Source organism: Trichomonas vaginalis, chromosome III, assembly GCF_026262505.1.
Source record: "Trichomonas vaginalis G3 chromosome III, whole genome shotgun sequence".
NCBI classification, from domain to species: Eukaryota; Parabasalia; order Trichomonadida; family Trichomonadidae; genus Trichomonas; species Trichomonas vaginalis.
Window position 1 is genome coordinate 24469405 of NC_067205.1, and position 12872 is coordinate 24482276.

General features: G+C 34.0%; 2 protein-coding genes across 2 annotated transcripts, besides 1 other annotated feature; one reads left to right on the forward strand and one right to left on the reverse strand.

Annotated features, from left to right (window-relative positions):
• Positions 1-240: 240 nt before the first annotated feature.
• TVAGG3_0756800 (cilia- and flagella-associated protein 47 family) lies at positions 241-8856 on the reverse strand (the record flags this gene model as incomplete). Its single annotated transcript, XM_001303901.1, has 1 exon — positions 241-8856. The coding sequence occupies one exon, from the start codon at positions 8854-8856 to the stop codon at positions 241-243; it is 8616 nt and encodes a 2871-aa protein (XP_001303902.1).
• Positions 8857-9375: 519 nt separating this feature from the next.
• On the forward strand, positions 9376-10762 carry TVAGG3_0756810 (uncharacterized protein; the record flags this gene model as incomplete). Its single annotated transcript, XM_001303900.1, has 1 exon — positions 9416-10735. The coding sequence occupies one exon, from the start codon at positions 9416-9418 to the stop codon at positions 10733-10735; it is 1320 nt and encodes a 439-aa protein (XP_001303901.1).
• Positions 10763-12014: 1252 nt separating this feature from the next.
• Positions 12015-12652: a mobile genetic element.
• Positions 12653-12872: the final 220 nt, after the last annotated feature.

Genomic DNA, 12872 nt, shown 5'->3' on the forward strand with positions numbered 1-12872 from the left:
TGAAAAAGTAGTTCTGAGTATTGTTTCATGGTAAAGTAAATAATTCTATTGTTTAATATGATTTTGATTTGAAATAAGGATCAAATTGTTTTAGTTTTTTCGTCAAATTTATGATATTTTAAAAAATTGACATTTAAAATTGTATGAAAAATAATTTATAAATAAAATGAATAAACAATAAAAAAAATTTAAAACATAACAAAATAAATAAATTAGTAAATAAAATAAATGAGAGAAAAATTATTTCCGACTGTTGAGATATGGTTTCTTAAGTTTAGTGGTTGACTTGCGTTTGGATGGACTATCTAATGGAGCAACAATTGGAGCTAATGATGATTGAGCAACAACTGGAGGAACGTAGTCCGGCATTTTACCAACAACATCATAAATGTATTGTGAATCAATCATGTCAATAACAAACATGCCTTTAAGAAGTTTACCGTATGTCTTAGGACTGAATGTGATCTCAACCGGTAAATATTGACTGCCTGGAATAGCTAAACCATGTGAAGGAGAAACTGAGAATTCACTAGCACTGCCAGTGGCAAAATATGCATGGAATGGTTTCTGACTGTGGATTTCAGATGGTGTTTCAACATGTGAAATACCAACTTTGTTCAAAAGTGATTCAATAGTGATAGTATCGATCGGTTTACCGATCTCACTAATCAAGTCAAGACGGAACTGCCATTCTTGACCAAGTGTGTTTTTCACTGTAGAAACAACGGTAGTAACAATAGGACGCATGGGACTGAAATGTGCTTCAACAATAAGATCGGTGCCGGTGTCATTGTGTTGCGCTTCAACAATAGTCAATGATAATTGACTAGAAATGAATTCCGCGTTTTGTGGAATACTTGTACGGATGTCGTATTCGTGTGGTTGAAGGGATTCAGTCTCACCAACTAATGTGAATGTAAGGTGTTCATCGATACTTTCCATAGACTTAGTCTTAAGAACTTTAGATTCGTTAGCATCACTTGCAAGTGAATTACCAATGATAGGATAGACCCACCGGATGCCGGGGGTGCTGTCTAAATCCGGAAGTTGGCTCCGTGCTGGACCAAGAGAAACAATGATGATAGATGCTTGGAATTGGCCAAGTTCTTTGGGAGTGAATGTGAAGGGAATCTGGAATTCTTCGCCAAAGGTGTTAAGTGTAAAAACTTTCTTCTTAACTAAAAATGAGAAACTATCGCTACTACTTGTCATGGTAACTGAAAACCGTGATGGGAATGAGAATGGATTAGAAAATAGGATCAATGCACTGTTAGTCTGTGAAACAACACTAGAAATGATAGTAGGACTAAGTGGTTGTGGAGGTTTACCAATACCAGAAACGATGTATGAGAATGTGCCAATCTCGTTAGAAATGAATGAAATAGTGGATGATTCTTTAGTACCAATGACAGATGGAATGTAGCGGACTTCAATTCGCTTAGATTCACCGGCTTGCAAAAGAATCATACGCTTGCAAAGAACATCGAAAATATTAGGACTCTCGTTCTCAAGACGGAAATTGATAGATTTGTCGGTAGGATTTTCAAGAGCAATGAATGTGCGGTCGAATTTACCAATGGGAGCTGAAAGTGGTGCTAAAACGGATGGAGATGGTTCACTAGCAATGATGTTGATGTTGTACCAGAACTCACCACCGCTCTCTGAGTAGAAATAGATGGATGAGATCTTGTTGCATGACTTAAGAGGAGTAACTGTAACTTGGTAGTTGATTTGACCATGTGACGGAACTAAAAATTCATGAACACCGGAAATGTCACTGTCTTGGTATGTAACATTGAATGTAACGGAGAAGTCGTTTGGATTGTTGATAGGAATCTGAACACTAACACTCTGACGAGCAACCGTGTTCACATTAAGTTGTTGTTCAACTGCGGGTGCTGAAACATGAATTTCAACAACATACCAAATGTGATTTTGTGATACCGAATCAATGAATTTGATCATGCCGGCACAAATACCACTTCGACTCGCTGAGATTTCAAATTCAAAATCGGTTGGACCACTAGCATTTGGTGTAATCTGTTTATCAAATGTGATAATTGGAATGTCACTTGTAACTTTGATAGGATTCATTGTGAATTTAGGAATTTGGATTTTGTGTTTCATAGGAATGCGTGCTTGGCAATGAACAACGATTTTGTCTTCGGCGGGTGGTTCTTCAACAACTGCACTAACTTTGTATAAAACACTTGATTCTTTACTGAGATTTTGAACTAAAAGATCACAACTGAATGTACCAACTTTGCTTGGATTGAACTGGATTTGGATTTGTTGTGTAGTACCACCTTTGACGGTGAAACGTGGTGTTGTTTGGAATCCTTGATCACCAGTGATACTAGTCTTGAATGTCCAGTTATCGTTGGATGGATTTGTGAATGGAATGTCTTGTTTAACACTCTTACCGGTAGTCGTTTGGAATTCAATAGAAAATTCGTGTGTAGTTTGAAGAGAAATGCCTTTGATGTTGAAGACACGAACATCATTTTCAGAAAGCAAAACAACTTTGCATGGATATTCGCCTGCTTTAGTTGGTTTGAATGTGATGGACAAACTGTTTGAATTTTGAATATTCTTAGAGTTGTTGCTTCGCTCCGTTTGAACTTGGTTAGATTTACAAAGTGTAAATTCGTTGCTAAGCTCATAATATTGTGGTGATGATGATAAAACAATGAATTTCTTACTTTGGAAACTACTCTTGTATATGTTCTCTAAGTCATGTTGACGACGATTCACTTCGTCTTTGATACGTGAATCTTTGTTTCCGTTCAAGATAGAAAGATGACGTTCAATAGAGAATGCAAGTGAATTGAACAGTGATGGATTAATGATATCAATTGGTAAATTTTGTGTGATCTTCTTGCCGGCTTCGACTTTGTATTTACCAACAATATCAACAGCAGCTGGAAGTTTGCAGTTACCAAGGATTTCAACAACAAATTCGCCTTTCTGATCATCAATGAAAAGAACTAAACATCGATATGTACCAACTTTGATTGGATTGAAATCAACTTCCAAATTAAATTCTGTTTTGTTATTGCTGAATTCAACTTGGTTCTTGTTAAGAATGAATGTTTTGTGGTTCTTGATGATGTTATCGATGTTCTTCTCTTTAGAATAGTCGAAGTATTCATCTGAGTTATCAAATGGATTTTGAACAAAACTTGAGATATGTTGTAACAATGATTTGTTACTACCAACTTCTTTACCATTCTCATCTTGGATGTATGTAACTTGTGAATAAATGTTCATCTTGCATGTAGTGTTCAACATGTTCTTAACTGGGATTTTGATAGGAACATTGTTGTAGATACACGATTCAACAGTAACTGATGTTTCGGGAGCTGAAACGGTGATGTTTGAGATGAAATCAACAACAATAGGTGCTGAATATGTTGGTGGATGTGATGCTGATCGTGATGAATTATCGGAATTAGTAACATAGCGAGGACGTGATGGAATTAATGTCAAACGACCTGTTAATGTTTTGATTGTTCGTGCTTGGAATGTAACTGGAAAATCAACGGTTTGATTAGGACCAACAAAGATTGATTCTTGTTGGAGTTGGTAATTTGGATTACCTTCGAAAATAGCACGATATGTGATCTCCGATTTAGATGGATTTGTAACGGAAACAACACGTGAAATAGGTTTATGTAATGGACCGGAAAATTCAATAGTTTGAAGAGGAATAAAATGTGGAATGATGTCCATCAAATAACACCCAATCATAGCATTCATACAATCATTACCACCAAAGATTTCTTCTGCTGTAGGACTGAATCCTAATTTAAGGTATTTCATGCAGTTTGTGAATTCAATAGCATTCTGTTCTTTCTCGCGTTTATCGGTAGGAAGGAATGAAATGTTAGATGTAAATAATTTGGTGTGATATGATAAACTACTGCAAAATGCATAACCATCTTTAAGACAACTGAAATCACTTTGGATGGCTTTGATGTCATTACTTTTGATGCAGGAATAAATAGATAACCATTTCAAAATACAAACTTCTTTGTTGTTGAATTGACTTTCTTTAAGTTTCTTGTTGATTTGATCATGGAGATCTTCTTGGTTAGGTTTGTTACTTCGAAGAAGTTTAATAGCATTTTGAACACCAGGAATGTTGTTGAACTTCTCTGGATTGATTCGATTGATACCATAAATCTTGAAACATTGCATCAAAACAATCATCCAACTCTCGATACTTAAATTATTATATAATGTCTCAATAACTTTAAGACGATCAACTAATGTGCTTGAGAATGCATTAGATGATGTGAATTCACTCAATGTCTTAGAATCAATTTGATCTAAATCCGGAGCACCAAATTTGTCAATTCCTAATAGTTGTTTGATGATCTTTTGTCGCATGACTTGAACAAAATCTTGTCTTGAAAGAAGGAATTCTGGTTTAACACTTCCTAAAAGAGCTCCCATTGATTTCAAGTTTGTCAACAATTTCTTGATTGATTCAAGACGTTTTGAGAATTTGTCATCAACAGCGGTTGATGCTCGTTCTTCTTGTTTTTCGTTCTTCTTAGTATTTGGAACGAAATTAGCAATCATTTCTTGAATAATAAGACCTTGGTTTGCAACTAATCCTTGTGGAAATTCACTCAATTGTGTGCTAAAGAATAATGCATTGAAATATCGCATAACAAATTTAATCATCATTTGTGAGCATAATGGTTCCCATGTTTGACCTTTAATTTGTGTGTAATCTCCTGAATTACAGATGAAGCGTGATGTCAATTCTGAGTTATTTAAGAATTTATTTAAGTCTTCAACTGTTGATTTAGGAGTGATTTGGATTTGGTTTGCGAAATATGGATACAATGTGAAAATGGAATTATCTGTTGTACATGTAACACTGAAACTTGTTGCATGACCATTGTCATCTGTCAATGCAACATTAACTGAAAATGACATTGGTTTAGATGCTTGGAATGAAACAAGAATTGGAAGTTTTTCTTGTGTATGTAATAATTGGTTTCCATCGGGGAATGTAACTTTAACTGGAAAAACATTTTCATCGGCTGAAATTGTTGCTTTTAACAGGCCATCGATGTAACCATCGTTTTTGACATATAGTTCAAGTTGTGATTTTGTATTTAATGGTACAATAGGAAGAGAAATTTCAGGAACAGAAACTGAAAACATTGAACTTGTTCCAACACCTGTAAATTGGATTTTTCCAATGACACTTTCTTCTTTTCCTTTAGATAACAAAGGAATGTAACAGTTAAATGGCTGTGCAGATGGTGGCTGGAATTGTACATGAATTACTTCTGATGATCCGATATCTAATTCACCTTCAATTGGCTCAACAGTGAAACTAAAATCATCTTTAACTTTTGGAATTACTGATGTATCCAATCTCCAACCAATTTTCGTTTTAGAATCGTTCAAAAGTGAGATTGTTTTAGAAACTTTTCTTTGTCCAGGATTGAGTTTATCAATAACAGGACAAATACCAAAATCAATACTCGAATTTGACACAATTATCGGTGACAAAACAGCTTCACCAGAAACAATTGGTTGCAAATGAAAACTTGAACTTGACATCATATTCAAAAGAGTTATTGGTAATTCAAATGAATGGTCACCTTGTTTTGTTGGTTGGAAAACAAGATTAAACTTAATCTGTGAGTTATCCATGATCTGGATCTTATAAACCAAGCCAACATTTGAATTATCAGTATCATTCAACATGTCAATTTTCAAAGAAGTTGTTGACGTTGTTGAAGAAATTTGAGCTGAATAAGCCAAAGATGTTGTTGATTCCATAGACATATATTCTTGTGCAGGAACCATTTTAGTAACGAAAAACGGATCAGATACAAGAGAAATAGAATTTTTGTTTTCATTATTAGAAATATCACTTAAATCTGTTTGGTATTCTATTCTAAATTCGGGGTGTTGTGATAAATCTAAGAATAATATTGCAGGTATTGCACCAATATTCTTTATTGTTCCTTCAATAGATTGATAAGAACCAACGAAAACACGTCCGAAATCGAATTCCGTGTTAGTTATACATACATTTGGTAATTCTGATTGTGCAGTAACATTAAAAGTTATTGGAGAAGCTCCACAAATAGAAATTGTTACAGGAAGATCAAAGATTTTAGCGTGATTCGCTTTAAATGATATTTGTACCATCTGTTGATCTCTTGCAGATACTTTTCCTGATATAGGAGAAACGCTTAATTCTCTAGATCCATTTGTATTTATAGAGAAAATTGCATCGTCATCGCCTGAATTTTTGAGTCTGATTTGTTGTGTCTTCAAAATTCCAATTGGCATCAATCCGAACGCTAATGATCTCTTGTTGATTGAACATTTAGGAGAACCAACATCACCTATTAATCTTAATGATTTGTTGGGACCTCCTGCCACTGTCAAAGTTATGTTTTGTTCATCGTGAGGATGATTTCCAGGATTATAAGAAATCTCGATGTTTTGGGACGAATTCGGGTCAATAGTTCCATTAACATTAGAGATAGAGAAAGGAGCTTTTATGTCTATCCATTTATATTGAGCAGGAGCCATTGATCTGTTAATAACAGTGATGAATTCTCGAATTACAGGTAACGTTGAATCCCCTGCAAATCTAAATTCCATTGATGTCTTAGAGAGTTGTACATCAATAGGAATAACTTGTGCACATATATTTACTGAATATGAATGTGCATTATTGACAGTGTAAGTAATTGTTTTCATGAAATTCTGAGGTTTATTTGACAAAAATCTTATGTCAAAACCAGCAATTTGTTTTGGAGGAATAACTTGACTTACAGGGCCTGATTTACTTAGTTCGTCATATTCATAATTAATAGAAACAATGATATTCTGTTGTAAATTATTAGTTATCGTAAAACTCCTTGCAACACTTGAATAAACAGAAACTTGGCCAAAATTCATTGTTTCATGTGATGCTGTAACTAATAATTGTTGTGCTGGTGTTAATGGATGTGAACATTCATTGATTTCTGCTGGTGTTGTTGCTTTAGACTTGAACTTCTTCTTTATTAGATTATCGGAGTTATTCAACAATGTCTTGTTCTGATTTGAATTGTTGTTTTGTTCGTTATTTTCTGAATTCAAACCGTCATCAATTTCAAAGGATTTGAGAGGTATCTCAATTATGTGTAAAGGTGGATCAGGAGGTGTCAAACCGTTATCGTTCAAACCGTCATCCAACATATCTTCTAAACTTAATGAATGAGTCATATATTCATCTAAATCTTCTTTTGTATAATCGCCTTTTGTGTTTTCCAAATAATTTTTCGCTTTTTCCAACATTTTCTTTTTCTTTTCTTGTTCTTGTTGCCTCGTTTCTCGTTTTTTGCGTGGTTCTGACAGGTATTTATCAAAAACTTCTCTTTTCTCTTTTCGTCTTTCAAGTTCGTTGATATCATAACTGTATTTCGGATCTGGATGTGTGGCTCTGAATTTTATTTCTTCGTTTTCAAGCCATGGATCTTCTCTTTTGAACGGTTTATGATCGTCACCGGACTTTGTTGCATTGCCAATGAGGTTTAATGTCTTTGTTATCAGTCCTTCACTGAAAATTATCGGTGTTGAAATATTGAAATTTCCTAAAGTCTTCGGGAAGAAGATTACGTTGATTGTCTTTGAGGAATTTGGGTTGATAACACCTTTGGAAGGCTCAAAACGGAAGTGCGCTATCGGTTTGACCTTGTAAGAAGTTTGTAATGAAGAATTATTCTTTAAAACGAGCTGTTTGTTGCTTCTTGACATGACAGCTGTAGTATCAAACTGAAAATCTGTTGCTGATAATGATACAGAAAGAGGAACTGTCTTTCCTTCGAAAGAAAAATCAATATGTTGGGAAGTCTCAACGATTTCAACTGAACTGTAGTATTTATATTCTTTCTCATGCTCAAGAGATTCTTCATTGTCTGTTGGTGGATTGAAAACAAATCGTATTGGTGTAGATTGATAAGGATTTAAAGTTCCTTCTGAAGGAATCGCTGAAAATATCTGATTTCGCGATTGTGTTAAGTAATTATTAGTAACATCGAGACGAGATTTTTGTGTTGGAGTGTTTCTTGCTGGCATAACCACAAATGATCTTTTGTATTGGCCTTGGTTGACTATCTTAGCATCACAAACTCTTTTTTGTCCAACAAATATCGTTTGGAAGTCAATTAAACTTACTTCTTTATCATCTATCATTAAAGATAAAGAATGATTGACAGCATTACCAGTTACAGTCAAATAAGCAGGATCAAGATCTTGATCTTGTGTATTTACAGTAACTTTTAATGTAAATTCGCCAACTTGATGAGGTTTTATCGTTGCAGCAATTTCTGCTGTTTTATTTGGTAAAAGAGGACCTGTATTTGGTATAAATTCGACAGTTTCATCTTCGCATGTTACGTTAAATGTGCCTTCTCTTGTTCCAATGTTTGAAATTGAAAATGTAAATTTAGATTTTGTGTCTACACCTACATTTCCGATTGAAAGTGAAGGTAAATCGCATACAATTCTTGGACATGGTGGAAGAGCCATGATTGGTACTTTTGTTGAGTAGCCTGGAATTTCTATCGTCAATTCTTCTCGAATTATTTGTTGTTCTTGACATTTGTATTTTAATACTGCTTTTATTCCTAATCCTGGTGGAGTGAATTGTTGATTTTCGACAAAAATATTAAATTTAGAATCATTTTGCAATTTAAAACGAATTTGTATTGGTTTTCTTCCAACATTAGTTACCCAAACATCAATGGAGTCCATCTCACCCGGTTTCGAATCTCTGAAAACGATCGAATCGGGGACAACAGTGAACTCCTGTTGATTCTTCGTCATTTTAGTACGTTTTTTGAGAAAAGTGACAAAATCTTAAGCTAATTTATTTCATTTTTCAAGATCTGATCGATTTCATGTATAAACATATAAAATACTAGTAATAACTAATATGAATATCCAAACAAAATTATGTGAAATTGTCTATTGTTTTATAAATTTTATTATTTTAAGAGATTTTATAAGAATGTATAAATAATATTAAAGCGGTCGTATAGCTTATATTAAAATTGCTATCCATTTTGTTCAAATCTGTTCTGTTTAAAGTGGATATCTCAATTCAATGGGAAAAATAGTGATTTGAATATATTTCTCTTTAGCATATAAATCTAAATCAAACAATAGTTATAATCCAAACTGATAACTTTGAAAGTTAATGTTAATAACGAAGAATTCATGCAGTTCTATTAAAAAATTTAAACGTTAGTCATTTTGAACATGATCAAATGCTCACACAGCACAACGATAGTAAAACCTCAAATCCAAAAAGCAAATTCGGATAATTTAAATTTTGAGAGTGAACGATAGTAAGACCAAGGTAGAAAATATGTTTTGTCCAATGATGTCTTCTTCTTTTCGCGACCTTTTAAACAACCCGAACACATCTCTTCAAGATGTTCTCTTAGATGATTGTTGCATTTCAGCTTACAGGTATAATGATAACCAGTTAGTTTGGTTTTTGTTAGACAGAAGCGAAGAAATTCTAAATTTAGCCATTTATTCAACTAATGCCAAGGTTTCCTTGAAGGCTAATTTACTTTTATCAAAAGAATATCACGCATTAATTGATGATATTGTTGAGAAGGAAATTTTCGTTCCAACAATTGAAAGATATCTTGATAATGAACCTTCACCGGCTGTCATATGCAAAATTGCTAACTTAGCTTCAATTGTTTACGAATCAGCTGCATCTCAGTTTACAAGCGAGTTATTGATTAGATTCTTACCGCACATTGGTGATAAGATGATTCTTTCCTTATACGAAACAGTTCTTGAGAAAGCATCTGATCCAGAACAGTTAATTCCTTTAGTTACAAGTACACTTTCCGAAATCTCCAATTTCACAGGCTCTGTGACAGACGACGTTAATGATGAAAACGCTGTCCACCTCGGCGGCTTGTATAAGTTAACTTCATTGTTTAATTCGAATACGATTCTTTCCGAAATCGTCCAGAAACCAGAGAATATTGCTATTCTTGTGAAGAAGTTCGAGGTTGCCAATATAAATCTCCTTGATTCTCAATGGGAATGCATAGATCAATTTGTTTGTCAGACAAATGCAGCCGAACTTGAAAAATCCTTCGTTTCTGTTATACTACCACTTGTTGGAATATCCGATCCAGCATTATTCCATCAATACCAGGCTAAAATGCTTCATATTATTCTCAAATTAGCCCAAAACAGCGAAAACGTCAGAAAGATCCTTGTTGAAGTCAATTTCCATGCCGAATTACGCGAGATTGTCGAGACATATCCACATCATACCTTAGCACATTTAGCAGTTACAGATTTTATCATTGCAGCATCGAGAATGACCGAATTAGAGGCTTTAATTCTTACGCAAATGCTTCCATTATGCGAGAAAATACTTAGTAACCCAGATTCCCTCGTAGAACTTAGAGCATTTGCTTGGAACCTCATTTGCAAGTTCAGGGACACAATTAAGACAGGCAATGCCAGCAGCAACTTCCAGGAGTCAATTGAGGCTTTCGATGAAGTTAGTTCGAAGAGAGCTGACGAATTATCTGAAATCGCAAACTCAGACTACGGAGGACCACTTCCTGACTTATCAATCAGTGCTGATACTGACAGTTTCTTATCGAATCTCACTCAGCAACAGGTTATGCAGCTTCTTAGATTGTTGACGCAGAGACCAAGATAATCTTCTCCATTATAGTATATATCGTTGTATCTATTATGTGATCTTAAATATTTCTATTTGAAATCTATTTTTTCTTGGCTTTTGAGTGATTTTAGTTTCATGATTTATTAAATTTAATTGGAAGCCCAAATATATGCGCGAACCAACAGAGAATTGACGATTTTTTGAAGTAATCACTAATTTCTTTAATCGTTTGCAAATTACAATTTTTCGCGTGACTTTTTCCCTCAATTTTTGAAAAAGTCAGCGCGAAAAATTTTGCACCTTTTTTGCACTTTTTGAGCGAAGCTCAAAAAGTGCAAAAAAAGGTAGAATTCTTTATGCCTTCAAAATTGGCAATGATCCTTTTATGCATTTTTAACGGTTCTATAGAAAACGAAAAAATTGACTAAAAATTGAATTGGCGAAAAAACATAAATGAGCTTCATTTAGTCATATTTTAATCAAGAAGATTTCAAAAAAGTTCAATGAGTTATTAACTCATCTTCATTTCGCCATAATGCTCATTGTTTTCCAACGTTCCAACTCAAACTTAGCTCAAATTGCTTTTCTAATTTCGCGAGAAATTAGCCAACAGTCTTACCAACGCCTTTCATTCCTTTTGCCAACGAAAGGATGCCCTATTTTCAATACAAACTTGGGCCATATCCTCACAATATCTTAATTATTTTATTAATTTTACTTAATTTTGTTTTATTTTGTTTTTTTAAGAATAAAAACGTCGCCATATTCAATGTTTTGTTGCATGCTAAGTAGTGTCAATGTGTAAACCTCTCAATTTTATCATCGGGGAAGCAACACAATTCCCTCAAAAATATTGAAAAAATATAGAAAATAAAATGAATTAAGATGTACTTAAAATGAGAAATAGATTATGATATTAGATTTGAGAAAAAACAGACTTCTGATATAACTTTTGAGAATCTCATATAAAAAAAGCTTTAAAATAAAATTTAAATATCTTATTTATTTTACTATTGTAAAATATTCTGAGATTTTTAGAAAAAAACACTTTTCATAAGTATTCAATATTTGAGAATACGGTCCAAAAAAAATAGATTCTCTTATATTTGCTTATATAAAAGGAAACTCTCTATCAGATGCGAATGCATGAATTCAGCACCTCTGATAGAGAGTTTCCTCTTATATAAGCAAATCTTTTTCATGAGTTATTGTTAATATAAAAACATAAAAAGCTACCAATATGAGAAATTAAACCCTGCGAGGTGCCAGTCTAGAACTGGCACTTCGCAGGGTTTAATTTTTCTTGACAAATGACAAAATTTGTTCGCAATTGTGAACCATTGCGACCAAGTTTGCCAGATATCTGGAAGGAATTGCTCCTTATGATATATGCATTGTAACTGTATATATCATAAAGAGCAATTCCTTCAATTAAACGCAAAAACTTTGGTGCAATCGTTGCTGATTGCACCAAAGTTTTCGAACTTTCCCGAGGGAATTGGAGGGTGAGAGATACATAGTCTATCTATGTACCTCCCACCCTCCAAATCCCACTCTAAATGGGAGAAACTTTGTTCGCATGTTATCTTATTCAAACAAAGTTTCTCCCATTTAGAGAAGGAATAGGAGCCTACCAGGCACTGATATATAATCAGTGCTTTGTAGGCTCCTATTCCTAATAGAAAGTTCGAAAACTCGGTCGCAATTGCATCTGATTGCGACCAAGTTTTCGAACTTTCCCGAGGGAATTGGAGGGTGAGAGATACATAGTCTATCTATGTACCTCCCACCCTCCAAATCCCACTCTAAATGGGAGAAACTTTGTTCGCATGTTATCTTATTCAAACAAAGTTTCTCCCATTTAGAGAAGGAATAGGAGCCTACCAGGCACTGATATATAATCAGTGCTTTGTAGGCTCCTATTCCTAATAAAAATTTGAAAACTTTGGAGCATTTGATTATTGTATTTTGTCAAGAAAAATTAAACCCTGCGAAGTGCCAGTTCTAGACTGGCACCTCGCAGGGTTTAATTTCTCATATTGGTAGCTTTTTATGTTTTTATATTAACAATAACTCATGAAAAAGATTTGCTTATATAAGAGGAAACTCTCTATCAGAGGTGCTGAATTCATGCATTCGCATCTGATAGAGAGTTTCCTTTTATATAAGCAAA